The sequence below is a fragment of the Salvelinus alpinus genome, chromosome 18, assembly GCF_045679555.1.
Source record: "Salvelinus alpinus chromosome 18, SLU_Salpinus.1, whole genome shotgun sequence".
In the NCBI taxonomy this organism is placed as follows: Eukaryota; Metazoa; Chordata; class Actinopteri; order Salmoniformes; family Salmonidae; genus Salvelinus; species Salvelinus alpinus.
This window is the reverse complement of record NC_092103.1, coordinates 20420009-20447233: the sequence shown is the minus strand read 5'-3', so window position 1 is coordinate 20447233 and position 27225 is coordinate 20420009. Positions and strand designations below refer to the sequence as shown.

General features: G+C 42.2%; 2 protein-coding genes and 1 long non-coding RNA gene across 14 annotated transcripts in view; 2 read left to right on the top strand and 1 right to left on the bottom strand.

Moving 5' to 3' along the window:
• LOC139543985 (nucleus accumbens-associated protein 2-like) overlaps positions 1–12652 on the top strand; it is a 41139-nt gene extending 28487 nt beyond the window's left edge. For all 5 annotated transcript variants that reach the window (XM_071350617.1, XM_071350614.1, XM_071350616.1 and 2 more), the window contains 4 exons: positions 1880–2056; positions 2693–2798; positions 3132–3229; positions 3634–12652. In XM_071350617.1, the coding sequence (XP_071206718.1) occupies positions 1880–2056; positions 2693–2798; positions 3132–3229; positions 3634–4154 (902 nt within the window). In that variant the 3' untranslated portion in view covers positions 4155–12652. The remainder of the gene's footprint in view (positions 1–1879; positions 2057–2692; positions 2799–3131; positions 3230–3633) is intronic.
• Positions 12103–19316, bottom strand: LOC139543987 (uncharacterized). Its single transcript, XR_011668786.1, has 2 exons — positions 18792–19316; positions 12103–13857 (listed from the first exon to the last, which is right to left on the bottom strand). It is a non-coding gene; the product is annotated as an uncharacterized lncRNA (long non-coding RNA).
• Positions 19317–19328: 12 nt separating this feature from the next.
• nup214 (nucleoporin 214) overlaps positions 19329–27225 on the top strand; it is an 88466-nt gene continuing 80569 nt past the window's right edge. For 6 of the 8 annotated variants that reach the window (XR_011668782.1, XM_071350609.1, XM_071350608.1 and 3 more), the window contains exons 1-5: positions 19331–19502; positions 23963–24158; positions 24285–24439; positions 24632–24830; positions 24936–25006. Coding sequence is in view for 5 of the 8 variants with exons in the window: in XM_071350609.1 (XP_071206710.1) it covers positions 19461–19502; positions 23963–24158; positions 24285–24439; positions 24632–24830; positions 24936–25006 (663 nt within the window). In the remaining 3 variants the exon portion in view is untranslated. Of the gene's footprint in view, positions 19503–23962; positions 24159–24284; positions 24440–24631; positions 24831–24935; positions 25007–27225 lie in introns of all 8 variants that reach the window. The other 2 variants (XR_011668784.1, XR_011668783.1) reach the window with 1 other exon arrangement.

Sequence of the window (27225 nt, the reverse complement as noted above, 5' to 3'; positions counted from 1 at the left end):
TGCCCAGCGGTGCCTGAACTGCCCGTCTGCCCAGCGCCGCCTGAACTGCCCGTCTGCCCAACGCCGTCAGAGCTGGCCGTCTGCCAAGCGCCATCGGAGCCATCCGTCTCCCCAGCGCCATCTGAGCCATCCGTCTCCCCAGCGCCATCTGAGCCATTCGTCTCCCCAGCGCCATCTGAGCCATCCGTCTCCCCAGCGCCGTCTGAGCCATCCGTCTGTCCCGAGCCGTTAGAGCCGCCCGTCTGTCCCGAGCCGTCAGAGCCGTTCGTCAGTCAGGAGCCGCTAGAGCCATTCGTCAGTCAGGATCTGCCAGGGCCGCCAACCAGACAGGATCTGCCAGGGCCGCCAACCAGACAGGATCTGCCAGAGCCGCCAACCAGACAGGATCTGCCAGAGCCGCCAACCAGACAGGATCTGCCAGAGCCGTCAGCCAGTCATGAGCGTCCAGAGCCGTCCAGCCAGGACCAGCCAGAGCCGTCCAGCCAGGACCAGCCAGAGCCGTCCAGCCAGGACCAGCCAGAGCCGTCCAGCCAGGACCAGCCAGAGCCGTCCAGCCAGGATCCGCCAGAGCCTTCCGCCAGCCAGGTACCGCCAGAGCCTTCCGCCAGCCAGGATCCGCCAGAGCCTTCCGCCAGCCAGGATCCGCCAGAGCCTTCCGCCAGCCAGGATCCGCCAGAGCCTTCCGCCAGCCAGGATCCGCCAGAGCCTTCCGCCAGCCAGGATCCGCCAGAGCCTTCCGCCAGCCAGGATCCGCCAGAGCCAGCCAGCCAGGATCCGCCAGAGCCAGCCAGCCAGGATCCGCCAGAGCCAGCCAGCCAGGATCCGCCCCTCAGTCCGGTGCTGTCCCTCAGTCAGGTGCTACCCCTCAGTCTGCTACTGCTCTTTAGTATAGTGGGATTGACATGGAGGGTGGACATTGGGAGGAGGCCACGGAAGCGGGGGTGGACTATGGTGGGGTGGGGACCACGACCAGCGCCAGAGCCGCCACCGTGGACAGACGCCCACCCAGACCCTCCCCTAGACTTTGTGCTGGTGCGCCCGGAGTTCGCACCTTAAGGGGGGGGTTCTGTCACGTTCCTGACCTGTTTTCCTTTGTTTTGTATTCATTTTAGTTGGTCAGGGCGTGAGTTGGGTGGGTTGTCTATGTTTGTATTTCTATGTTGGGATTTTGTGTTCGGCCTGGTATGATTCTCAATCAGAGACAGCTGTCAATCGTTGTCCCTGATTGAGAATCATACTAAGGCAGCCTGGGTTTCACTTGTGTTTTGTGGGTGTTTGTTCCTGTGTCAGCGTTTGGGCCACACAGGACTGTTTCAGGTTAGTCACGTTTGTTGTTTTGTTAATTTGTAGTGTTTGTTGGTTTGCCATTAAATCATGAATACTTACCAATCCGCATCTTGGTCCGATCCATGCTCCTCCTCGTCTGAGGAGGAGAACGACATTGACAGCCGTTACATGGAATCAATTGTTTGGTCCCCACAAGGATAGAAGAAGAAACGTGTGTGTGTGTGAGAGCACATCTGGTGTGTGTGGACGTGTCTGGTGTAAGTGTTTGTATGTACAGTATCTTGAGGTTAATGGGAAGTTTTTGGGAGGGAATCCAAAGTTTGAAACCAGTAACTCTCTCTCCTGTGTCCCTCAAGATGATGATACAGCACATTGCTTATCTGGAACTTAGAATTTATTAAACACCCTCACGACTAGATAGTAGTGTGTGTATGTGTGTGACTCTCATTCTCTTTGTCATTCTGTCTCTCTGTATTTCACGTAGGGTGAACGCCTCCCTCTCTATAGAAAGGGTTTATAGTTCTATCCATAACTCTTCCCTATGAATTCCTACACTACAGATTTAACCCTCTCCTCACCTGTCCCTCTCCAGTCCAGGACAAGCCAGAGATGGCAGCCATGCCCCTGTCCCTGGAGAACCGCTCCTGTGTGCTGGTCCGTAGGGACCTGGTGGCCCTGCCCGCCAGCCTCATCAGCCAGATCGGATACCGCTGCCACCCCAAGCTCTACACTGAAGGAGACCCGGGGGAGAAACTGGAGCTGGTGGGAGGTATGCTGCAGGAGAGTAGAGGGAGATTGATGAATAGTGGTTAAATGTGCAAGGTCCCTGTTGGTCTTTGGATAAAGGGTTGAGGTAAAAGGAATGGAAAGGAGGATACCTAGTCAGGTAGAGATTAGATCAAATGCTGTATGAAATGTTCAAGTTCAAGTTGATTTTCCATTTGCTATAAATACTTTGGAAATCGTATTCATAAGAGTTGTCACATAAGTGATGGAGTGAAATAGCACTGTCAGGGTGATAGAGTACTTTTACAGCATAAATGTTTCATGAAAGAAATGAGAGGCTGGCAGAGTTGGGTTGTAAAGTAGCGATAGAAACACAGGGTAATGGAGTAGTGATAGAAACAGGGTAATGGAGTAGTGATAGAAACAGGGTAATGGATTAGTGATAGAAACACAGGGTAATGGAGTAGTGATAGAAACACAGGGTAATGGAGTAGTGATAGAAACACAGGGTAATGGATTAGTGATAGAAACACAGGGTAATGGAGTAGTGATAGAAACACAGGGTAATGGAGTAGTGATAGAAACACAGGGTAATGGAGTAGTGATAGAAACACAGGGTAATGGAGTAGTGATAGGGAAACCTATTTCACTCAGGGAGCTCTCTATCATACCACCCAAGGTACATCTGTGTTCATGACACGGGGCCAGCTGATGAACTGTCACCTGTGTGCTGGCATCAAACACAAAGTCCTACTGCGTCGCCTGCTCGCCACCTTCTTCGACAGGTAAGTCAAAGCTAGTCTAAAGGTATTGATTAATAATGACATTATATACATGTTTTAGGTGTGACTCAGATTCAGAAGATGTTAACCTTATCAGTATAGATTTATAATGATCTGTTTCATGTGGGGTCATATTCATACTCAAAATCCATCCACATATCCAACTTACATTTACATTCCTTGCTTTCAAAGTGTAATATATATGTATGAATGTATATTCTCAAGTCAGCATAAATCTATGGTTTGGAGTGCAGCACAGTCAGTCGTGTTGAGACATGTAATCCTATGGGTTTGGTGTTACCGCTACCCTCTGGTGTTGGCTCTGTGTGCCTGCAGGAACACCCTGGCTAACAGCTGTGGAACTGGCATCCGTTCCTCTACCAGTGACCCCAGTAGGAAACCTCTGGACAGCCGTGTGCTAAATGCTGTCAAACGTGAGTCTGGCGCTGGTCAAATGTTGATCTTACATTGTGAAATATCTGTTTGTTTAGAATGGAGGATAATGGTTCATGGGGATGGCAGCCTCTGTTAAATGATTATTGTTTAAGAGTCAAACTATTGTAGATGGTTTATGAGATTATGACTGAAGAGGCGTGAATTCATGGAAGTTCAAGTACATTTTAACATCACTTGTTTAAGTGTAATATTTGTTTTATTCAAATAAAACAACAATCATATACATGCATATATGCATATACAGTTCCAGTCAAAAGTTTAAGCACAACTGCTCATTGAAGGTTTAAAAAAATGATATATTTTCTAATTGAAGGCAAAACGGCTACTGATTTTCAAAGCTGAATGTCTTCCAACCCCCCCCCCCCCCCCTCTCTCTCTCTAGTCTACTGTCAGAACTTTGCGCCCAACTTCAAGGAGAGTGAGATGAACGTGATTGCCGCCGACATGTGCACCAATGCGCGGCGCGTCCGCAAACGCTGGCTGCCCAAGATCAAGTCCATGCTACCCGACGGCATGGAGGTCTACCGGGCCGGTGTGGGGGTGGCCGCTGGCGTTGGTCTGGGCCTGGCCCTGGGAGCCGCCGGACCCGGGGTGGTGCTCCCCTTCGAAACCGACTTCAAATCCCTGACCCCCTCTAGCCTTTCCCTGGACCAGAGGCTGTACCCGGAACTCAAGGACCCGCTCAGGACTCACGCCCTGTTGGACATGGGCAGCCCGGGATCGGGGGTGGCTATAGGGGAGGACGTGGACGCGGAGATCGTTGGTTCCCAGGCAGGGGGGGATGAGCAGCAGGAGGAGGAGGAGGAGATGGGGTTGGATGGTGTGGAGGGAACGATGATGCCGGGAGGCGAGGCCGGAGAGCGGGGTGACATGGCCCCGGGACAGGAAGGGGAGGAGTTTTGAGAGGGCCTGATAGTGAACGGGCAGTGAACATCCCCTGACTACTGTCTCCGATCCGCCACACTTTGTCTATCGCTTGCTATTTCTTTTCTCCTCCATCTCTTGTCCTCCTCCACGCTCTCCAAAGGGAACCTCTCAGCACGAGAAGCCACGCTTGCAGAACTTACAGTACTGTGCAATGAACAAACACACACACACTGCAGTGTATTCTTTAGCAGGGCAGGGAGTACAAGAAGTACAAGATTTTTTATGCTGAACAGACACAGGCATTGCTGGGGAACAAGCAGAATGACTTAGCGAATATAAGAAATCTCTCATTTAAACATGGAAAAACATTACTTTACTATTTCTCCAGATTCTTTTTTGTGTTCTGGTTCATCTTCAAGACCCCATTGTAGAAAACTCAACAAAGTAACGCTGTTGTGTTATCATTCCTGCATAGTAGTAGAACTTGCTACGTAACAGTTTACTGTACATCTATGGAATGGATCAGATAAGACTGTAAAATTATAGCCCTCTTTCTTGGAATAGATAGATAGATGTATTTGATCATTTAAAACACAATACAACCACACATGTGGATAATGCATTTAAAATCATCAAGTTTGACACAAAAAAGTTTGAAAACATATCTCCATTGTGATTATCTTAAATAAATGGTTAAAACATAAACATAGTAATCCTAGGGTAAACAGTAGACCTAAACTACTAGGCATACTTGGGTTACAGATATAATAATAATTAATACATTATTATTTAACCTGTATTGCGTTTTTCAAAGGAAAGCAGAATGGGTTCTGAAAATAACCTCAGTAACGCTGAAGCAGCTTACACTGCACTGGCTGTGTGAGAGACTGAACATACAGTTCTCTACAGGAACAACATGGATCAGTGTATTTAATACAAATGACCATATTCCTTCTTTAAGTGCCACACAAATTCTTGGAAGAAATCATATCATCTCATCTCAACATACAGAGCAACAAATCAGTTGAACAATTGCATGTGGGGTAAAACCAAGCATGTGATTTTGTGACAGAGAAGAGAAACTTTTAACCTCTCATCCTGTTGCTTAAGGGTTGTGGTTTTCCAACTGATTGAACAAGTGATCTGGAAATATGAAGGGCTTTTTTGTCTATGGATCATCCTTATACAAGATGATTTCTTCTATTAGCCAGTCAATGCAATGCCTGTGACTTTTGGCGGATAAACTCACGTATATACACACACTGTTCCCACACACCTTGTGATTTTAACATCTGATACAGTACAGATGCATCTGAGACACTGACCAACCAGCTTAACAGTGTTTGCATCATTTAGCATACCTTTACAAAGAAACACACAATATCACAATGCCAGAGACACAAACATGCACTAACACAAAGCTTGCATGCAAAATGAATACAGAGACTCAACAACAACAACAAAAACAGAGCCATTTATGAATCTGCATACAGAAAACAATCAGCAGTTGCCTGAAGATAGATCATTAATAGGAGAGACTAGTATACGTGTTTCTCTTCGGAGTCATGCGTTTGGCCTACGTTTGACTCAGATTAGTGTAACCTGGGTTTGGCCTTGGCCTGGGGTGGAGGCATGCTAGAGACATGCTGGAAAGAAAGGATTGGCACTAAGACTACAGCACCCAGCCTACAGCTTCCTTTCATCCTCCGACAATTTTTGTTGTTGTAAATTATTGAATGAAACTAATATGAGACATTTCTGCTGGCTTATTTGAAGAGGTTATAGGGAGGGATTGATGGTAAACTTATGGAGCTGCTGAGATATGACTGTTCTAAAGAAGTAACTGACATTTGCCCCCTTATCTTGGAAGGTTTGAGGTTAGTGGACTTGGACGGCCGGTCATGCTGACGACGACAGTTAGGGAGATGAGAGACAAAATGTTGCACAGCGGCATTTACTTGTTTTGTCGCACTTTTTATTTTTATATATTTAGTCTGTTCTAGCTGTTCATTTTTGCCACAAGTAGGGATTCTAAATGGAAGGGTTGCTTGGGGTAACATATTGATAGGCCTATCAGACACCCACACTGTATGTATGTTATAGTTTATGAATGTGTACTTAATCTAAAACCTGGTTAAAAACATGAGGTTTCATCAACTCCCAAAACAGTAATTTGAATGAACAGCCTTTTTTTGTTGTTTTATAATTGCATGATGGGAAAGCACATCATGTTTGTTAGATATTATTGTTCTGGAAACATCTATATTTACTAAAAAACAAGATTGATCTGGTTTCAGAAACAAATCTATTTTTGTCCCCAATGTCATTCGACTTCAGCTTACACTGGGCCAACTTTCAAAACGCTGGCATGCTTGGGATAACATAACAATGAAACAAGAGAGAACAAACAAGATCACATTTCCTCTTTCCAATGCTTTACTATATGTGCCATTTTCAAGATTGGGCCAGTTGTGTTGTGTTTAATATATATATATGATCCTGTCGTATGGTTATTTTGGGTAAGCTTTAGTGTGGTGCTGTTTCTGTAATAAGGAGCCCAGATGTATAATTGCACTAGCTAGGAAATGAGAAAAAATACGTTTACAAGAGTATTGTTGGAGAAATGTGACCTGCAAGGAAGGGGGATGAGTGAATGGTTGTTTGAGACTGTGGGTGAATGTAAACTGTAGCACTGCTTCAGCTGGTTTCTAGCCTTGGTAGAGCATAGGAACAGTACTGTACATTAAAGTACAGGATCTTGGTGCCACAAGATACAATTATTTTCTAGCAGCTTGTACAGTGTTGTATCTGCTCATATAAAGTGGGCCGGAGAATGGAATAACATGAAGTTATTTGAAAGAAAGGGTGACTGACTTTCCGTCTTAAGTGCACTGGAGCTGCTGTGTGATTTCAATAAAGAAGGATTGTGAAGATGTCTGCCGATGTCGGTGAATACCCAAATATACAGTCAAACTTGCCATGTTTGTTGGCCTATTGATAGGTTATTCACTTATTCTATCTACATCCCCAACAAGAAACCAATTATGTTCCTTGTTCTTTATCTCATCTATAATTAAACCTGCTTGTTGCAACTCATTAATAAGATAGGACAGATAGACGGTCTGAATACCAAGCCTGTAATATAGGTAATAACTGCTTTCTCCTTTGGTCGATTTGCATGTGCAACCACTACTGGCTCTAAGGGGAAGTGAAATGGCGTTCCAGTGCAATACTGTCATCAGGTAGGGGGTTTCCCTGTGATGGGAAGTGTTGATACGTGTCCTGTTCTGAAGAAGGGGCGGGGATCAGTGCCTTAATCGAGACTGCAGGGAAGAGTGTATTGTGCTTAATCATCTGTTTGTTTTGGGACTTCGACAAATAATTAAACTAGCTTTATTAGAGTCATGATGACAGAATGGAGAGCCAGGTATTGTTTTTTATGTACAGTTCTGAATGCTAAGGTAAAATAAGTGCTGACGATAAATAGGCTTTGTTTTCCCAGAATACATTGGCAGGCGAGGTTAGAATGTGGGAGGGGACTTGCTTTTTCTTAGAAAATTACCCCTTTACTGTGTGCTCCTGTAAGCAAATAATACAAATATTAAGACTCTGGTATGGAGCGATTTCAGTGTCAACAGAAATTGTATTTGAATTCCAGCATTTTTTATCCGTATTAGGATATTACATTTGAATTTAATATTTTTGAATTTGTAATGCACAAATGCATAAATTGAACTTGTATTTCATGATTTGAAACTGAATTGAATGAATATTGCATTCAGTTTAAAAAATGTTTTTAAATTCATTCAGTTTCAATATGGTAGATATTGCATTTATTGTCTGTTTATAAAGTTTACAAACTATAATTTCAAGTTCATCAAAGTTTCAAATATTCAATTTCTCAGATGAATTCCGATTTAGTTTTCAAATTAAGTTCTCTAAATGTAGATTCAAAACTACAGACAACATCCTTGTACTTTGCCAGCCAGGAGAGGTATAGGAGAACAGATGCTCTCTGTGGTAAACCAAAGCTTCTGGCGGTTTCTAAAGCCAATTTTCTTCCTATGAATTTGTCTCAGCCGTTTTGGCTATAAGCTATTATAACCTCATTCCAGGAAGCTAAGATGCTCTGGAACATGGACATGTCTTCTGTTCCCGTCTATGATGATCACAGGTGCACAGGACACATTAGAAGGGAGTGTCACAAAAAAATGCTATTTGGTCCCCATAAGAATATAGTAGAATAGCCCTGTCATAGCCCTTCTAAGGATAGCCTTTCCACTCCCTATTTATTATTGTTCTTGTGACTGACTGGGTTAGAACCAGCTCTCGTGCATGTCACAAGACTGTGTTAGCACTCTAAGCTAAAGCTCAAAGGGATGAGTTCAGGAAGCTAACACAAGTCTTAATGTGTTCAGCAAGGTTACTCATCAAAAGAGCGTGGTTCATCGAACCACCTCAGTTACATTTCACCCCCCTTTGACCTCATACTCAGAGATCACGGCACCAATATAGCTAACTGGGTTCGAAATCAGGCCTACTGCACAACACATTCTGTGGCAAACAGAAGCAGAAGGATCTGTCCACCCCATTTAATGAGAGTGCAGCAGAGTTGGTTTGGTGATCCATGCATGTGATGAGCAACCTTGCCTGAGACCTGAAGACGTGTTAGTTTGACTGATGGGGTTCTAACCCAGGGCTCCTATGCGCCAGACAATGCAACTTTTCAGGTCTCAGACAAGTTACTCATCATGCGAGCGTGGTCATCGAACCACCTGTCTTACACTTCACCCCCCTTTGACCTCCTCCTTGAAGAGACCCTTCCAAGTCACAGAACCAATGTCTAGGCTTTAGCTCAGCAGGCTAACACAGTCAACCCAGTAAATCACATGTTACTCTTGTAATGACTATCCTTGCCAGAGACTTGAAACTCACACGTCTAACACAAACTCAGACATGTCAAACTAACACATCTTTAGGTCTCAGGCAAGGTGGCTCATCAAATGAGCATGAACCACCAAACAGGCTCATTTCATGAGTAACCTGAGTTCGAGTCTCAGTATGTGCTGAATCATTGGGAAGCAGTAACGTTAAAGGAAAAATCCACCTAAGAACGTTATTTTTGTATTTTTTTTCATTAATACAGTCCCAAATTGTTTTGCATGTCAGCTGTTAAGTTTTCAAGATATTGGACTTTCAAGAAGTAAAGTGTCACTTGCCACATCATCATGATGATGCAAAATGCATCATATGACGCAAAATGCATCATATGACGCAAAAGACATATGGCAAGTGACACTTTGCTTTTTGAAAATCCTATATCTTGTAAAGCTGACTGCTGACATGCAAAACATTTTGGGATTGTATCAACAGTGGACAAAAAAAATTAACTAAATATTTTGGGTGGAGTTTTCCTTTAAGCAAGCAGCGAGTCGTCCTTTACATGAACTTCTTGAATTTATACCTATAATCAAATCAAAATGTATTCAAATTTCTAGGCTTTAGTTAAATGGGCTAACACAGTCTTGTGACATGCAGGAGATCTGGTTCGAACCCTTTCACTCACAAGAGCAATATTAAATAGAGAGTGGAAGGCTATCCTTAGAAGGGCTATGACCGGGGCTATTCTACTATATTCTTATGGGGGCCAAATTGTGTTTTTTGTGACACTCCCTTTTTACGTGTCCTGCGCAGCCTGTGATCATTATAGAGGTGAACAGAAGGCACGTCCATGTTCCAAACTGTCTTAGCTTTCAGGAACCGGCTCATTTGAATGTATGAAACTTGAAATGCTACTTTGTCAAATTGATTCACATACAATTAATGCAATATCTACCATATTGAAACTGAATGTATAAATATTGAATTTTAATATTCAATTCAATTGAAATAGAATTTAAAACGGAACGCAATATTCATTCAATTCAGTTTCAAATCTTGAAATACAAGTTCAATTTATGAATTCAATGATTCAATTTGTGCATTACAAATTCAAAAATATTAAATGTAAATATCCTAATACAAATACAAAAGTATGGAATTCACACAAAATTTCTGTTGACACTGAAATCGCTCCATATTCTGGACTTTAGCTCCAATCCATTTGCCTTCTTGAATTGCAGCACAATATGTGTTAACACGAGAAACACTATACTGTGACGTTTTGCATTGGCATGCTTCTATAGGTCTAGCGATTCTGACAGGCTAGAATAGTGGCATATTATCACATACACAGTAGATTCGAAACCTTTGTTAGTTTCATGCTACTTGATCAAATAACGACTAAGTTTACTCCACTTCTTGTCAGTAGTGATTTATACTGCCTGAGTAGCAGAATATTTAGTTATTGGTGTCACTTTGTTATTTCAAAACCACCTGAATAACATGTAGACTTGATCAATCTGAAATATATATCACACACTCAACAGTTATCACCATGAATGACCAGACTGGAAAGGCTTCAAATGAGCCATGGAGTAGGCTACAGTAGTACAAACTTTACCCATAGGAACCCTTGTTTTTATACATTGTCTTTGTTTAATGCTTCAACCTGTTTATATCTGATTCACTTCCTTCCTTACTGCATCTGTTGTACCTAAATCTTTCCAAGCCACACAACAAAAAAACAACTTAACCCCACTTTTTGTGGTGTCGAAGTTAGAAATGAAATGATGCTGCGCTAGAAAACTGAGTGAAACTCAGAGAATGTTGTGGCTAACCTAGAGAGTGAGCTCTGTTTGTGGTGGCTGAAAAGAATGCTGTCCCATATGTATGTAGCATAATATAATGTTCTAGTTTACAATGTTTACTTAGTGTAGCACTTTGCTATTTCTTCAAATAGAGGCCTAATCTGAAACTGCATTTTAGTCCAACTTGTCCAACAAAACTGTATGAACACAATGAGCAGGAACGATTGTGGGATTGTAGCGAGTGGGTGCTGAGGTCCACCAATTTGACAACGCGCTGTGGAAGGTCTGCACACAATAGCCTACACTGAGCTGTTAAGTGTTCCCCGTACCAACTGCTTTGTGTGCCATTTGGTTACCCAATTCCTACAGAACCCACTTATACAGTGCTCATTCCTCTAGTGTGGTGGTCATGGAAGGAGAGGTTCTACACTAACTACAGGTCCTTTCGTATGGATTGCCGATATGACGAAATCCATCAGGAAATCCCTGTGTGTTTCTTCTTAGGATCAGTGACGAAATAACAACAGGTCTTTGTTCAATGACTGTAATATAATGCATACTGAAACATTGAGACGCCCATTAAATTAGTCCTACGTAACTAAAGTCTATGATCCAGACACACCATGCAATTCATTCCAAAGGTATATCAGGCTCTTTGCTATGGTCAGCTCTGAGCCTAGGACAAAGAAGAAGACCATATTTGAGTGCATTTTGTCTACCGATACAAAACCCCCTATTGACCATTTGCATAAACCCACCCAGCTTACAGAAATTGTAATAACTACAGTAAGGCTTGAGGTATCGTAAGACTGACTACTGTAATGGATGTGCATGTGAACCTATAGACAGACTCGGAAAATAACTGCACTAAGTTTGTTTGTTTGTCTTTGAACATAATGCCAGCACTTTAGAAATAATAAAATAAAAAAATCTTTCAAAATGTAAGAGTGAAGGTTGGAGGACAGTCTTAAGTCTCTGGGAGCAACCTTTAAAGCCATGTTCTTAGAGCGCTGACAATCAGAACAGGGAAGACCCACCTGCACTATGGGAGATGTGTCATCAATAGCTGGGCTCCTGCTAATTCCTGCCTTGTTGCTTCCAGCTTTGCTATTGGTCCATGTGAGCTACCTACTCCAGAACGGAGACCTGTGGCAACCCTGGCCCTCAGGGTTGCCTAGGCAACTGCATGTTCTCGGTGCACCTCTCTCAGCTACTGTAGATTTGACTGAGAACCTGATTGATCCAGGACCTGCTGTGTTTTTTACTCCTAAATGTCATGGTCAGAAAGAGGATGGTTTAAGTTTATCCTAGAGCAGCACTTTGGGGTAACTTCGCTTACTTGACAAATCTAGGCCTTTATGACAACCCACAGGGCATACACTGCTTGAATCAACGTTGTTTCCACATCATTTCAATGAAATTAGGTTGAACCATTGTGGAATAGACATTAAATTGATGCTTGTCCCCAGTGGGAAGTGACTTTTGACATTTGTCGATGTCTGAGAGATTGAGTTCCATTAAGCTGGAACCTGTCAAAATGGGACAGGAGAATGGGAGTGGTTTTAATGGGGGTGGAACTCTGTGACTGCTTTATATTTGAAAAGATAATGATTAAAATGTATATGCGCCTTCTGACTCAAGCATCAATAATATATACAAGAGAAACACAAGATGCTACTTTTGATGTTGCATAAAGAATAAACAAATCTCCATTCCAAATATGTTTTTTCCTTCCACCGCCAGTTTTAGTTGAGGTTGACATTGTGTAGTTCACGAGTAAATTGATTTCTTTCAAATGCAATACTTTGAAGTCTGCCTTCTAATAAAACTCCTTACTTCAACATATATTCCAGTCTTCTTGTTTTATATTCCCTGTTTGTCATTATTATTATTCTTTAAACTGGCCACTTCAACATGACCAGTCCTTGTTGAACTGGTATCAACATGAATAGAGCAATTGGCATGGTAGTCCAATACAGTGTTCAGAAAACTCTGGAAACAAATATCAATCAATCAATTTTATTTTATATAGCCCTTCGTACATCAGCTAATATCTCGAAGTGCTGTACAGACACCCAGCCTAAAACCCCAAACAGCTAGTAATGCAGGTGTAGAAGCACGGTGGCTAGGAAAAACTCCCTAGAAAGGCCAAAACCTAGGAAGAAACCTAGAGAGGAACCAGGCTATGAGGGGTGGCCAGTCCTCTTCTGGCTGTGCCGGGTGGAGATTATAACAGAACTATGCCAAGATGTTCAAAAATGTTCATAAGTGACAAGCATGGTCAAATAATAATCATGAATAATTTTCAGTTGGCTTTTCATAGCCGATCATCAAGAGTTGAAAAACAACAGGTCTGGGACAGGTGGCGGTTCCATAACCGCAGGCAGAACAGCTGAAACTGGAATAGCAGCAAGGCCAGGCGGACTGGGGACAGCAAGGAGTCACCACGGGCGGCAGTCCCGACGCATGGTCCTAGGGCCCAGGTCCTCCGAGAGAAAGAAAGAGAGAAGGAGAAAATTAGAGAGAGCCAAGATTTTCAAAATGTTCATAAATGACAAGCATGGTCAAATAATAATCAGGAATAAATCTCAGTTGGCTTTTCATAGCCGATCATTAAGAGTTGAAAACAGCAGGTCTGGGACAGGTAGGGGTTCCATAACCGCAGGCAGAACAGTTGAAACTGGAATAGCAGCAAGGCCAGGCGGACTGGGGACAGCAAGGAGTCACCACGGCCGGTAGTCCCGACGTATGGTCCTAGGGCTCAGGTCCTCCGAGAGAAAGAAAGAGAGAAGGAGAAAATTAGAGAGCGCCAAGATTTTCAAAATGTTCATAAATGACAAGCATGGTCAAATAATAATCAGGAATAAATCTCAGTTGGCTTTTCATAGCCGATCATTAAGAGTTGAAAACAGCAGGTCTGGGACAGGTAGGGGTTCCGTAACCGCAGGCAGAACAGTTGAAACTGGAATAGCAGCAAGGCCAGGCGGACTGGGGACAGCAAGGTGTCATCATGCCCGGTAGTCCTGACATATGGTCCTAGGGCTCAGGTTCTCAGAGAGAAAGAGAGAACGAAAGAATTAGAGAGAGCATACTTAAATTCACACAGGACACTGGATAAGACAGGAGAAGTACTCCAGGTAACCAACTGACCCTAGCCCCCCGACACATAAACTACTGCAGCATAAATACTGGAGGCTGAGACAGGAGCGGTCAGGAGACACTGTGGCCCCATCCGAAGAAACCCCCGGACAGGGCCAAACAGGAAGGATATAACCCCACCCACTTTGCCAAAGCACAGCCCCCGCACCACTAGAGGGAAATCCTCAACCACCAACATTACAATCCGGAGACAAGGCCGAGTATAACCCACAAAGGTCTCCACCACAGCACAAACCAAGGGGGGGCGCCAACCCAGACAGGAAGATCACGTCAGTAACTCAACCCACTCAAGTGACGCACCCCTCCTAGGGACGGCATGAAAGAGCACCAGCAAGCCAGTGACTCAGCCCCTGTAACAGGGTTAGAGGCAGAGAATCCCAGTGGAGAGAGGGGAACCGGCCTGGCAGAGACAGCAAGGGCGGTTCGTTGCTCCAGAGCCTTTCCGTTCACCTTCACACTCCTGGGCCAGACTACACTCAACCATATGACCTACTGAAGAGATAAGTCTTCAGTAAAGACTTAAAGGTTGAGACCGAGTCTGCGTCTCTCACATGGGTAGGCAGACTGTTCCATAAAAATGGAGATCTATAGGAGAAAGCCCTGCCTCCCGCTGTTTGCTTAGAAATTCTAGGGACAATTAGGAGGCCTGCGTCTTGTGACCGTAGCGTACGTATTGGTATGTACGGCAGGACCAACTCGGAAAGATAGGTAGGAGCAAGCCCATGTAACGCTTTATAGGTTAACAGTAAAACCTTGAAATCAGCCCTTGTCTTAACAGGAAGCCAGTGTAGGGAAGCTAGCATACAACACATACAATTATCTGTAAGGTCCCTTAGTCGAGCAGTGAATTTCAAACACAGGTTCAACCACAAAGACCAAGGAGGTTTTCCAATGCCTCACAAAGAAATGCAACTATTGGTAGATGGATAAAAAAAATAAAAGCAGACATCGAATAACCCTTTGAGCATAGTGCCGTTTTTAATGACAATTTTGATGGTGTATCAATAGAGTCAGTCACTACAAAGATACAGAAATCCTGGCCTCCCGAGTGGCGCAGCGGTCTAAGGCACTGCATTGCCAGTGCTAGAGGCATCACTACAGACACTGGTTGATTCCCAGGCTGTGTCACAACCGGCCGTGATCGGGAGTCCCATAGGGCGGCGCACATTGGCCCAGCATCGTCCGGGTTAGGGGAGGGTTGCCGGAGGAAGGAAACCGCTCAGTGATTATACCATGAGGCCAATGGTGATGTTAAAACAGTTAGAGTTTAATGGCTGTGATAGGAGAAAACGGAGGGTAAATCAACAACATTGTAATTACTCCATAATACTAACCTAATTGATAGAGTGAAAATAAGGAAGCTTGTACAGAATACAAATATTCCAAAACATGTATAGTGTTTGCAACAAGGCACTAAAGTAATATTACAAAAGACTTGGCAAAGCAATTCATTTTTTGTCCTGAATACAAAGTGTTATGTTTTATTGGATTTTCCACAAACATATCCTCATATTTTCAAGCATAGTGGTGGCTGCATCATGTTATGAGTATGCTTGTAATTGTTAAGGACTAGGGGAGTTTAAGGATAAAAAAGTAACGGAAGAGAGCTAAGCACAGGTAGAACACTAGAGGAAAACTTGATTCAGTCTGCTTTCCATCAGACACTGGGAGATGAATTCACCTTTCACCTTTCAGTCCAGAAACAGGCAAGGGTCAAAACCGGGAGGACTAAAAAAGAGAATAGAAAAGGAAGGAGCAAGGGAAAAACATGCTGGTTGACTTGGACATACAAGATGAACTGGCACAGAGAGACAGGAAACACAGGGAAAACAAGGGGACACCTGGAGGGAATGGAGACAATCACAAGGACAGGTGAAACAGATCAGGGTGTGACACTAACAGTATTTTATCTGTAACTTCCATCATTCTACCACTATTTGTGGATTGTTTTTCTTGCTCTTACAGACTCAAGGTTGGTTTGCTCCATCAGAAGCTCCTGTCTGGTTTGGACCACAGATTATTTTTTATTCATTATACAAAATTATCAACAACTTACATCCCTGCATCAAACAATATACTAAATACATACATATATATAAATATATATTACATTTTTTAAATATGATAATTCCAGTGCAATTGTATTCACTCAGAAAAAATCTCATTATAATTATTCAGGAATATGTTATTATTTTTGTTATTCACTCTGGGTAAGTCTTTACAAAATTGTTAAATTCAATAAAAAATATTTGGTATAGAATTCTGGAATCATTGTTTAGGTATAAAGTATTTGGCAACAACAATAAAAAACATGTGTAGTGTTCAGAAAGGTAAATAAGTATTCTGCAAGGTTTTTCCAAAAATCTATCACAGATTTACATTCATAGAACACGTGAGTCAGATTTTCACAGAAAACACAGATATCATCAATATCAACAAATTTGGAAAAAGAATTACAAGGTTATATCTTATGTAGAATCTTAAAGCGCACTTCCTTAAATTTGTTGCATCAAGAAAGCTTTTTTCCAGAAAATGTCAGGAATAAGCATGTTCCAGAAATGTTTTCCTCTAGGCGTAAATTGATTCTGTGAATGGAAAATGTGTCTTATGTATTTGCTACAAGATTTCTCAAGTACGCCCACGCCTTCCAAACTGAGTTCTGGATAAGCTCTGTGATCATCACCAAAGCTAAGATGAGTTTTCATTCGTGTAGTTAGACCACTGGGAATGGCTTTGATCACAGAAATAAACTCTCTGAAAGGTATTGGAAACCCATTCAATGTTATAAATTGTTTATATGCAAGAATATTACCCCTGTTGTTGAAAAACATCAAGAACAAAGTCAATATGCCGGGAAACACATTTTCCAGGACACTAAAGCTTGTTGGTGAAACCTAGCCAATTTAGCGGGTAATCTTTCAGGAATGTAATTACTTTTCAGTAAAAATTGAAGACCTCCCAATTTATTAAACATTGTTTGGAATGAACTAACAAATTGATTCAAACATATTTTCAACCAATTGATCTTGAAAGTGTTATTTATGTGAACAAAATCCAACACTTCCAGACCTCCTTCAGATCTTTTATTTGAGAGGACTGACTTTTTTAGTTTGAGACTTATTTTTCCAGATTATTTACAAATAAAGATCATGAGGGGTATACAAAGTGAGACAGTCCCTCTGCCTTGGACAGAAGCACTCTCCCAAGTATAGAAATATCCCTTTGTAGCCAATTATTAAATATATTCTTGGGTTTCTTCAATTGACACAGGTGAATTGCGACCTGAGTGTAAATCATCCTCAATTTCAAGGACATAAATCTGAATATGGCAAATGTAGCTTTCACAACCATCTTCCATCTTCCTGAAATTGTGTTGTAAAACCTTCATAAAAGGAAATGACCAATGTTGATATTGTAATGGAATCCTTGCATAATACATCATTAATTTTGAGTGCCGTTAGATTTTCTTTTGTAGCTAAAACAAGTTATAGTTAGTTTCTTGCTACATTGATAGCCAATATTAGACTGTTAATAACCTAACCCCCAAAGTTGGTTGGACAAGCGAGAAAACAGTCCCTCTCACAGCGATGCCAACTTCGCTTGAGATCATTTCTTCTTCTTCTTCTTCTTCTTCTATGAGTTTTATGGCGGACTACAACCCAAAAAGGTGTATTGCCGCCACCAACATTACCAAAACTCCCACTTCTTCCTTCTTTTAATTCTCCATATCTCCCTTCTCAGGCTCTAGGACCCGAGAGGGTGGTATGGCTTATTCCAATATTCCATGTAACTCCTATGCTGAGAAATCTTTCAGCCCCAGGAACCGCTCCGCCGCATCCACTATGATTTCTATCTTCCTGGACCTTCTCTCCCCCTTGGCAGTGCCATTAATTACCATAGCTATAAAGGCCACAAAGTCCACCTTCTTAACCTTTCAAATGTCAGGATCCTGCTGGTGAAAGGCAATCCCTGCAGCCTGTAGTGTAGGCTTATCCACCACCATGGACTCTTCTGGTGCACCATTCAAACTCCCAATCCAACCCAGCTGCTGCATATGAAATGCTCTGTACAACCCTGACTTTGGCCACCTCATTCTCTTTCACCCTTGTGGTGCATTTGAAAGAAGTGGCTTCATGGTTCCCACCACAATTGCAACATGTCACATATTCATCACTTTTATAACACATAATATGATATTTTCCACAACTTGGACATCTTGGCTTCTCCCTTCTGCAAACACTTGATACATGACCAAAAGCTTTACAATGATCACACTGCATTGGTCTTGGGATAAATGCTCTGACTCTGTAGTTAATATACCCTAACTGTACTTGAGTATTTTTATAACCTATATTTAACTAGGCAAGTCAGTTAAAAACAAATTCTTATTTACAATGACAGTCTAACCCAGCCAAACCCTAACCCAGACGACGCTGGGCCAATTGTGCGGCGCCCTATGGGACTCCCAATCACGGCCGGTTGTGATACAGCCTGGACTCAAACCAGGGTCTGTAGTGACGCCTCTAGCACTGAGATGCAATGCCTTAGACCGCTGCGCCACTCGGGAGAGACTCCATATCAAAAAACAAAAGAACAGATAGATAATTCACTTTTTCACCATTCAACACACAATTCATCCGACATGCTTCAATCACTCCAGGAACATTTTTCATCTCTTCAAAATTGACTTCCCACGAGACGTCAGATATAACCCCCTTGAGGGGTAGCCTGACACACGCGACACGTCAAACTTATCAAATCGGTTAAGACACAATGCACGTTCCTTCTGATCCGCAGAAGCACAAAAAAATCCAAACAAGCCCACCTCTCGTGATCCTCACAGCCTTCACTTTACCCAGCACTCTCTCCGCCCGTTTGAAACTCAAATGGTTTCTTTAAGATTGGTACTCTGCTCAGCTGCTCCTCATTATGATACCGTACTAGATACGAAGGATCATTCTCATCACTGTACACTACTTTGCTTCGTTTTCTATTCCTTTGGATAATACTCCAATTCTCCTTGATTCTACAGCCATTGTATTCAGAATCCACTTATCCACTTCATCATCCGATTCCGCCATCTTTCCATCGGCTCTAGGGTTTATGATTGACAGTAATGTTGTGCTGTCCCGCTCGTGGTGTATGTAGCACTTCAAGTCACCTTTCCCCAGTAAACTGACTGCCAAGGCCTTTTGAGATAATTTCATGTTGGATCATTGATTTACACTTCCAAATTTGAAATAATTGACGTCACGTCACATGTGAGTCTTAGGCCGATTTCTCTCGTCTGAATTGAACAAGCAAGCCAATCGCTCTGGGATGGATTATTCTGCCTTGCAGATTAATTTTGTGCGTCACTTCCTTATTATATTTCGCAAAATTCGAGCGCGGTATGATTTCGTTTCATGTGGAAAAGAAAGGCTAGAACCAGCCCGTGTATATTTCGTAAAGTTCTGTTGTAGCTAAAATAATTATATCTGCTGTTAATTTCAAAATGAGTGAAGACCCTGACTCTCCTCCCGAAAGGGAAATGAAGGTAGGCAAACTATTGTATCTACGTAGCTAGCAAGTTTACTAGCTTGTAGCATTAGCTTGCTAGCTATCTTATTTGCGCAGCAGGTAGTTTGTCTGTCAACCAGCTAGTGTTTATGCTAGTTAGTTAGTTCGCTAGATAGCGATCTGGGGATAACCTTCCAACTGAAGTACGTTATTGTCTGTTTCTTACTGCCCAATTCCCATAATGTTACTAGCTAGTAGTTATCCTATATTTTAGTCAAAGATGGCTAGCTAAGCCAGACTCAACTAGCTAACAACAAAGTCATGAACATCAACCAACTAAACGATGTATGGATTAACAACAGTGTATAGCTAGCTAGCTGTATACATTTGAGTGTCTAACACTGACTTTCTTCAACAGTAACTAGCTATGTCAGCTAATTAGCTACCTACAAACTAGCTAGTTAGATACATCCATTTATGAATGCTATTGTGCTCTACCTAAATTAATCTTGTTTTTGCTATTAGTAGCATTTATTCTAGGAGGCATTCATTCAGCTGCTAGCTTTCCCAACGTAATTTATTTCCAAATCCACCTCGTCCTGTCAACAATATCTTGTTGTTAACATAGTCAAAATGGGCTTTACAGATCTTAACCCTTGTGTTGTCTTAAGGGTAAAAAATGACCTATGTTTAACAGATGAAGAAAAAAAAACCTAAATGATATTTTTTTAACTTTTCCTAGAGTGACCCCAACATTAGAAAAAGTGAAACATCGCCTTTGTTCATATTTCCATTAAAGCTGTACACCACCAGGGTAGGGCTGGGCGATATGGCCAAAATATTATATCACGGTATTTAAAAAATAAAATAAAATGGATGGTATGACGGTATTTTAAGTTTTTGAATAATACAAGTTCTACATTTGCTTTGAGTAGTGAGTGATCCTAGGGTGGCAACATATACATTCTAGGTGATTTCAATGAGTCTTGCTCCATTCTGATTGTTTTATACTGTTCAATTCAACTTCAACCAAAACCAATTTCAGCACTTCTTCATTTCTTCATTTCCTGCACTATATTGCAGTGGTGGAAAAAGTACCCAATTGTCATACTTGAGTAAAAGCAAAGAAAGAAAATTACTCAAGTGAAAGTCACCCATTAAAATAGTACTTGAGTAAAAGTTTAAAAGTATTTGGTTTTAAATATACTTATGTATCAAAAGTAAATGTAATTCATCAAATGTACTTAAGTATCAGAAGTAAAAGTTTAAATAATTTCAAATTCCTTATTAAGCAAACCAGATGGCACCATTGTCTCTCTTTTTTTTACCCCCCTTTTTTCTCCCCAATTTCGTGGTATCCAATTGGTAGTAGTTACAGTCTTGTCTCATCGCTGCAACTCCCGTACTGACTCGGGAGAGGCGAAGGTCAAGAGCCACAGGAGTCGCGAGTGCGCGATGAGACAAGGATATCCCTGCCGGCCAAACCCTCCCTAACCCGGGCGACGCTGGGCCAATTGTGCGTCGCCCCATGGGCCTCCCGGTTGCGGCCGGCTGTGACAGAGCCTGGGCTCGAACCTAGAATCTCTGGTGGCACAGCTAGCACTGCGATGCAGTGTCTTAGACCACTGCACCACCTGGGAGGCCGGCACCATTTGTTTATTTACGGATAGCCTGGGGCACACTTCAGCACTCAGACATAATTTACAAACGAAGCATTTGTGTTTAGTGAATCCTCCAGATCAGAGGCAGTAGATGACCAGGGATGTTCTCTTGACAAGTGCGTGAATTGGACCATTTTCCTGTCCTGCTAAGCATTCAAAATGTAACGAGTACTTTTAGGTGTCAGTAAAAATGTATGGAGTTAAAGGTACAGTATTTTCTTTGGAATGTAGTGAAGGTAAGTACAGATACTTTCAAGTACTACTTAATTTTTGTTGTTGTTGGTATTTTTACTTAAGCATTGTTTACTAATGGGGAATGCAGTCAGAGGCTATAAAGGTGCTTCTGATGACAGTCCCCCCAGTTGTCTCTTTGCTGAAGCAATGAGTGCACAATTCAGTGCCCAACAAGTCGTAGATCAGATTTTTTTCAGATGTCCAGGAAGAACAAGAGAACAATGATTTAGATGAGCAGGTGGTATCTGAAGAAGAAGATGGGGAAGAATACAACCCAGAGCACGATGCATCATCTTCCGATGAAGAAATCCCCCAAGCTGAAAGAGACGTTTTTGTCAATGAAAAGCAAAATAACATGGTCCTTGTCACCATATGACAACCAGGGCAGGATGGCAGCACAAAATGTCATAAGGATGACCCCAGGGCCCACAAGACATGCAGTTGCCCATGCCCAGGACATCGCCTCTACATGTTCATCACACAAGCCATCGAAAAAAATTTTCCTGGAGATTACAAATTTGGAGGGTTTCCGTAAATATGGAGACAACTGGAAAAGGATGGATGAGATTGACCTGCATGCCTACATAAGGCTGCTAGTCTTAGCGGGTGTGTATATGTCCCGAGGCAAGGCTACATGTAGTCTCTGGAATGCAGAGAGTGGAAGGGCAAAAAAAAAAAATGTGCCACTGAAAGTCTTTAACACTTTCTCATGAGTACTGCGATTTGATAACCGTGAGTCAAGACCTGAAAGACGTGTGAGAGACAAACTGGCGGCCAAAAGAGAGGTCTGGGAGAAGTGGGTGGAGCGTCTGCCAGACCTCTACAGCCCCGGGCCTGAAGTAACAGTGGATGAGCAACTGGTTCCATTCAGAGGTACATTTTTATTTTCATATCTGTAATGTAAGTGATTTTCACATTTAATTTTATTATGTATAGCTGTAATATCATTGATTTATGTGATTGTTTTCTGTGACACTGATACTAATTACTGATAGTAATCTCTTGTCAAAAGGTCACTGTCCTTTCCGGCAGTATATGCCCTGCAAGGAAGCAAAGTATCGCATCAAGATATGGGTGGCCTGTGACGCACAATCCATCTACGCTTGGAAGATGCAAGTCTACACAGAGAAGCCGACCAGTGGAGGCCTGGAGAAGAACCAGGGGATGCGGGTTGTGCTTGATGTGACCGATGGACTGAGGGGGCACAATGTCACGTGTGACAATTTCTTCAACTCTTATGAACTCAGCCAGCAGCTCCTGAAGAGGAAGATCACCATGGTTGGCACAGTTAGAAAGATCAGCCTGAGCTCTCCCCTACACTCCTCGCAACAAGGGGGAGAGAGGCCATCTCATCAAAGTTTGCCTTTACCCCACCACCACTCTAATTTCTTACCTCCCAAAGAGGAACAAGAATGTGGTCCTTCTGAGCACACTGCACAAAATGGCTGAGATCAGTGATCGTGAGGACAGGAAGCCAGCCATCATCCTGGACTACAACCACAACAAAGGAGGCATGGACAAGGTGATTGAACTTACAGCTGCAGCAGGATAACTGCCCGCTGGCCCCTGGTCATCTTCCATAACATCATTGATGTGTCCTCATACAATGCCTTCGTGATATGGAGCAAGATCAACCCTACCTGAATGCCTGATAAGCGTAACAAAAGGAGAGTGTTCCTGGAGCAGATGGGAAAGGCGCTTGTAACCCCACACATTCAAAGAAGGGAGCACCTCCTCCGCACAGCAGCCTCTGCAGCGCTTGTGAAAGCTCTTCAGGGAGCTGAATCTTGTCCTGATCCACCTGAGGCTGGGGCAGGCAAGAGGAGGAGATGCCAATTCTGCCCCCCAAAGAAGGACTGTAAAACAAATACTATGTGCTACACATGTGAGAAATACATCTGCAAAGTCCATGCACACACACTTGCATACTGTCCTACATGTGCTAATTAGTTGATTGATTTATTCACGTTTCTGTTTTGTATCTATCTTATTTATTGTTGTTTTTTATGCACTTTGTGGCTGGGGGCAATGGTTAAAAAATGGGAGAAGACTGGTATTTTGTAGTTGAATTCGTCATTGTACAGTATATAAGAATATATTACTATTTTGCCAAAAAAGTTCAAGACTGTTATTGTTTCCCTTCAATAAAATGCATTCAAAACTACTTTCTGCACATTTCTGCTACTTTCTTAGGCCATACTAGTGCTATCTCTTGCTTAAAAATGTAGGTTTACACCTATGCAGTACCTTTAGCAATAATAATAATAATCCTCTACTTTACTAAAGAAAACAATTATGACAGGTGTATTGTAATAAAATCGAGTGGTGTCCACTGATTTAAATGCAGACTTTCTGCATTGTGAAGTGGGAAAACCCAGATATTCACAAAGTTTGTGAATTGTTTCTTCATGCAAAATAGATTTGGGGTTTAACATTCAGTTAAAATGCTTTATTTGAGGGGTTTAGTGAAGGCGGGTCATTTTTTTACCCTTAGGACAAGGGGAGTATACAGAATGTTAAGATTACACAAGGGTTAAACGAGTAGCCTACATGAGACTAAATTCAGTGCCATCACAGTCATGAAGTATTCTATTTTATGCAGGAATTTCAGTTCCGGCAAATGAAGAAAACCCGTGTCTTTGATTCACCTGATGACCTGCCGAAGGATAGATCAAGTCTGCTCGCCATCTCCAACAAATTTGGACTGACATTTGTCGGACTAGACAGAAAGATCAAGGTGTACCTCACGGGGGACATCCTAGCTTCAGACAAAATTGATGGAAACTCCAATGAAATAGGTAAGATTTTCTGTACATTGGTCATTCTGTCTCATATAGTTTTCCTAAGCAATGACAGTTATGGCGTGCCTTGGCCAATGTAACTTGACTTTACCTTTTTCTTTCAATCTTACTCCTCTTTCTCAGTTGAGGGGATAGCAGCCTTAGCTGATGTTCATGTGGAGTTGCCTGTGCACAACCTGGGACTCAGCAGTGATGAGCTCACCCTGTCAGTCAGTGGCATGTCAGAAGCATCAGGCCTGTCACTGGCCTTCTACGACGTCCGCACCTTCATCAACAAGGTGATTAACTCTCATAACAACCCCCCCACTGCTAATGGAGTGGTACGGTTTTGTCATGGTGAAACAGAGTTCAGAGTCCATGCTTTGATATCAATTGAAAGCACACCAAGACTAGTCACCCCAACTTCTTCAGTTCCATATTTTTCCCACACACCTAATCCCCTCACTTCCATGGCTGCCCCCTCTCTCCAGGCCCGACCGCAGAAGTTGCCATTTGCGACTCTGCAACCGAGAGCCGGCCTGGGCATTATTGTGCAGGACCTCAAATGGAACCCGGTGCAGGTGTCCATGCTGGCCACCTGTCTGTCTGACGGCAGCATGATGGTGCTGGACGTCACAGACAGCGTCACAGTGCAGGCCCAGCTACCCGCCACAACGGGCATCACCTGTGGTAAGTGTGACATAGTGTGTAATCACTTTGAGGAATACATTTTTCATGTAATTGGAATTTTATACAATTTGTTTTCGCTTTCTGTCATCTTCTCCCTTAATACAGTATGCTGGAGTCCCAAAGGAAAGCAAGTAGCAGCAGGAAAAATGAATGCAACAGTCAGTCAGTATACTCCAGTAAGTCTGTACCAACAACTCTCAGTATAATACATTAACAAGACCTCCTAGCTCTAAGGTGTCCTATCTGGATAACTTATGCACTGGGTTTGACCAGGCCACAGATAGCAACAGAGATGTATTTATCTTGGGTGATTTTAATATAAATTGGAAGCATCACAATAATTTGAATAGAACAAAATTGATGAGATATGCCAAGAACTGTGGTTTGAAACAAATGGTTAATGATACTACTAGATCAGACACATACATTGATCTGATTGTCTGTAATATACCATTGCAATGCTTAAAAGCAAGATCAATGCCAGTGGGCTGGACAGACCATAATATTGTGACCATAACCATGAACACCAAGGTTCCAAAGGAACCGCCTAGGATTGTGGTTAAGAGAAATTTTAAAACATTTAATCATGAGCTATTTCTAAATGATTTGGCTGCTGTACCCTGGGAGCTGATTTATCCCGAGGATGATTTAAAACACGCTACAGAATGTTTTATTTATTTGCTCACTGAGGTAATGGACCATCATGCCCCTATAAGAAAGAGTACAGTTGGTGCTCGTCCATCTCCATGGATTGATGATGAACTGGGTGAGGCTTTTTCTCAAAGAAATATGGCAAAAGTCTTAGCAGCCAAGTCAAAATTAGAAATTGATGAACAGAATTTTAGAACATTACATAATTATGCAGTTATATTGAATCGAAAGAGAGAGAAAATATTTTACAACAATGCTTTTATTGATTGTAAAAATGATTCTAAAAAGGTATGGAACACAGTTAAGGGCTTACTTGGTACATCTCAACGTGCCCATCTAGTGTGGAGGTTGACGGGAGAATAATAACAAAACCAGTTGATATTGTGTCGTGATAATTTCCTCTATTAATAAATGAGGAGAGTTTACAAACCACACACAAGTCAGTTATATTTTAAAGTCCATCTTTAATTATATGAGCTTCACCATAGCCCTTTGACTCTCAGATCAATTCAGTGTCTATAAATTAATTCTCTGAGAGTCCTTACAAAAGAATACTTAGTATCTTTTATAGCCAAGATACACCCCTCTCAACTCACATGACGAACCACAGATCTCAGGGACTTCTCAAAGGGCCTTTTACTTGAGAGAGGAGTATCCCATAGCCAGATAGCATTAGCTATAAATTATCGTTCAGTTTGGTCTCTTAGACGAGGTTCTACTTCTCGTTCTTGGTACTTCATAGTACCAAAACATTACCTCATCCAATGGCATATATCAATTGTCAATTCTAGATACTCCCATCTCAAATACAACCCACCCCTGGACAAGCACCCTGAGGGGAGTGAGCCTCTAGGTCAAATACTATGAAAGATAAGTTCAACATCAGAGGGGTAATACAATGGTTCCAGACACTGCCATACTCCTCCCCCCAATGGGAAAAGGAGGGAGTGACTGGAGTACAGGCAAGGTGGAGCCCTTCACATGGTTTAGGAATAGTTACAGACACATTCAAATATGAAGACAATGTTCAAACCTGACTTCTCCCTTTCTGATATTCTGCATATTACCAGACATGTAAAAGACAAGCCTGACCTTTCCCCTTTCTGGGCCCCAAGTGACTTTTCCCTAGAGAAGAAAGGAAAATGCAACTGCCGACAGTATAGTCCAAAAAGAGACATTTCTAATGACAAGTCACATAAGCATATTATGAAAGTAAATAAAACATCTTATTTTTCTATGTTACCTAACTAATTCTGATTCAGCTACGACAATTGCCAATCATTTTGCTGATTTTTAACTCAGTAAATTAAGAAAATTTATTTACTGAGCAACAATGTAAACATACATTCTTCCAAACAAGCTATTGTCCAATGGATTGATGATCATATTATGAGCAACAAGATCTATTCTTTTAGTCTGCAAACAGTGTCAGTGGAGGAGGTGTTAAACCTATTGAAGTCATTACCTGATGTTAAATCTACAGGTTATGGTCTTATGGACAATTTTTTGTTTCGCTGTGCTGCTCCCCAGATTGCAGTTCCACTGAGATACATATTTAATTGGTCACTGGAAAAGGGGATGTTTGCAAATGTATGGAAGCATGCGAAACTGTGTCTGTGTAGACAAATATGGGAGTACATGGAAAAGAATGATCTGATTACAGCCAATCAGCATGCTTTTTGCAAAAACCATTCCACTACCACTGCATTGGTTGACATGACTGACCAGTGGCTCAATGCTATGG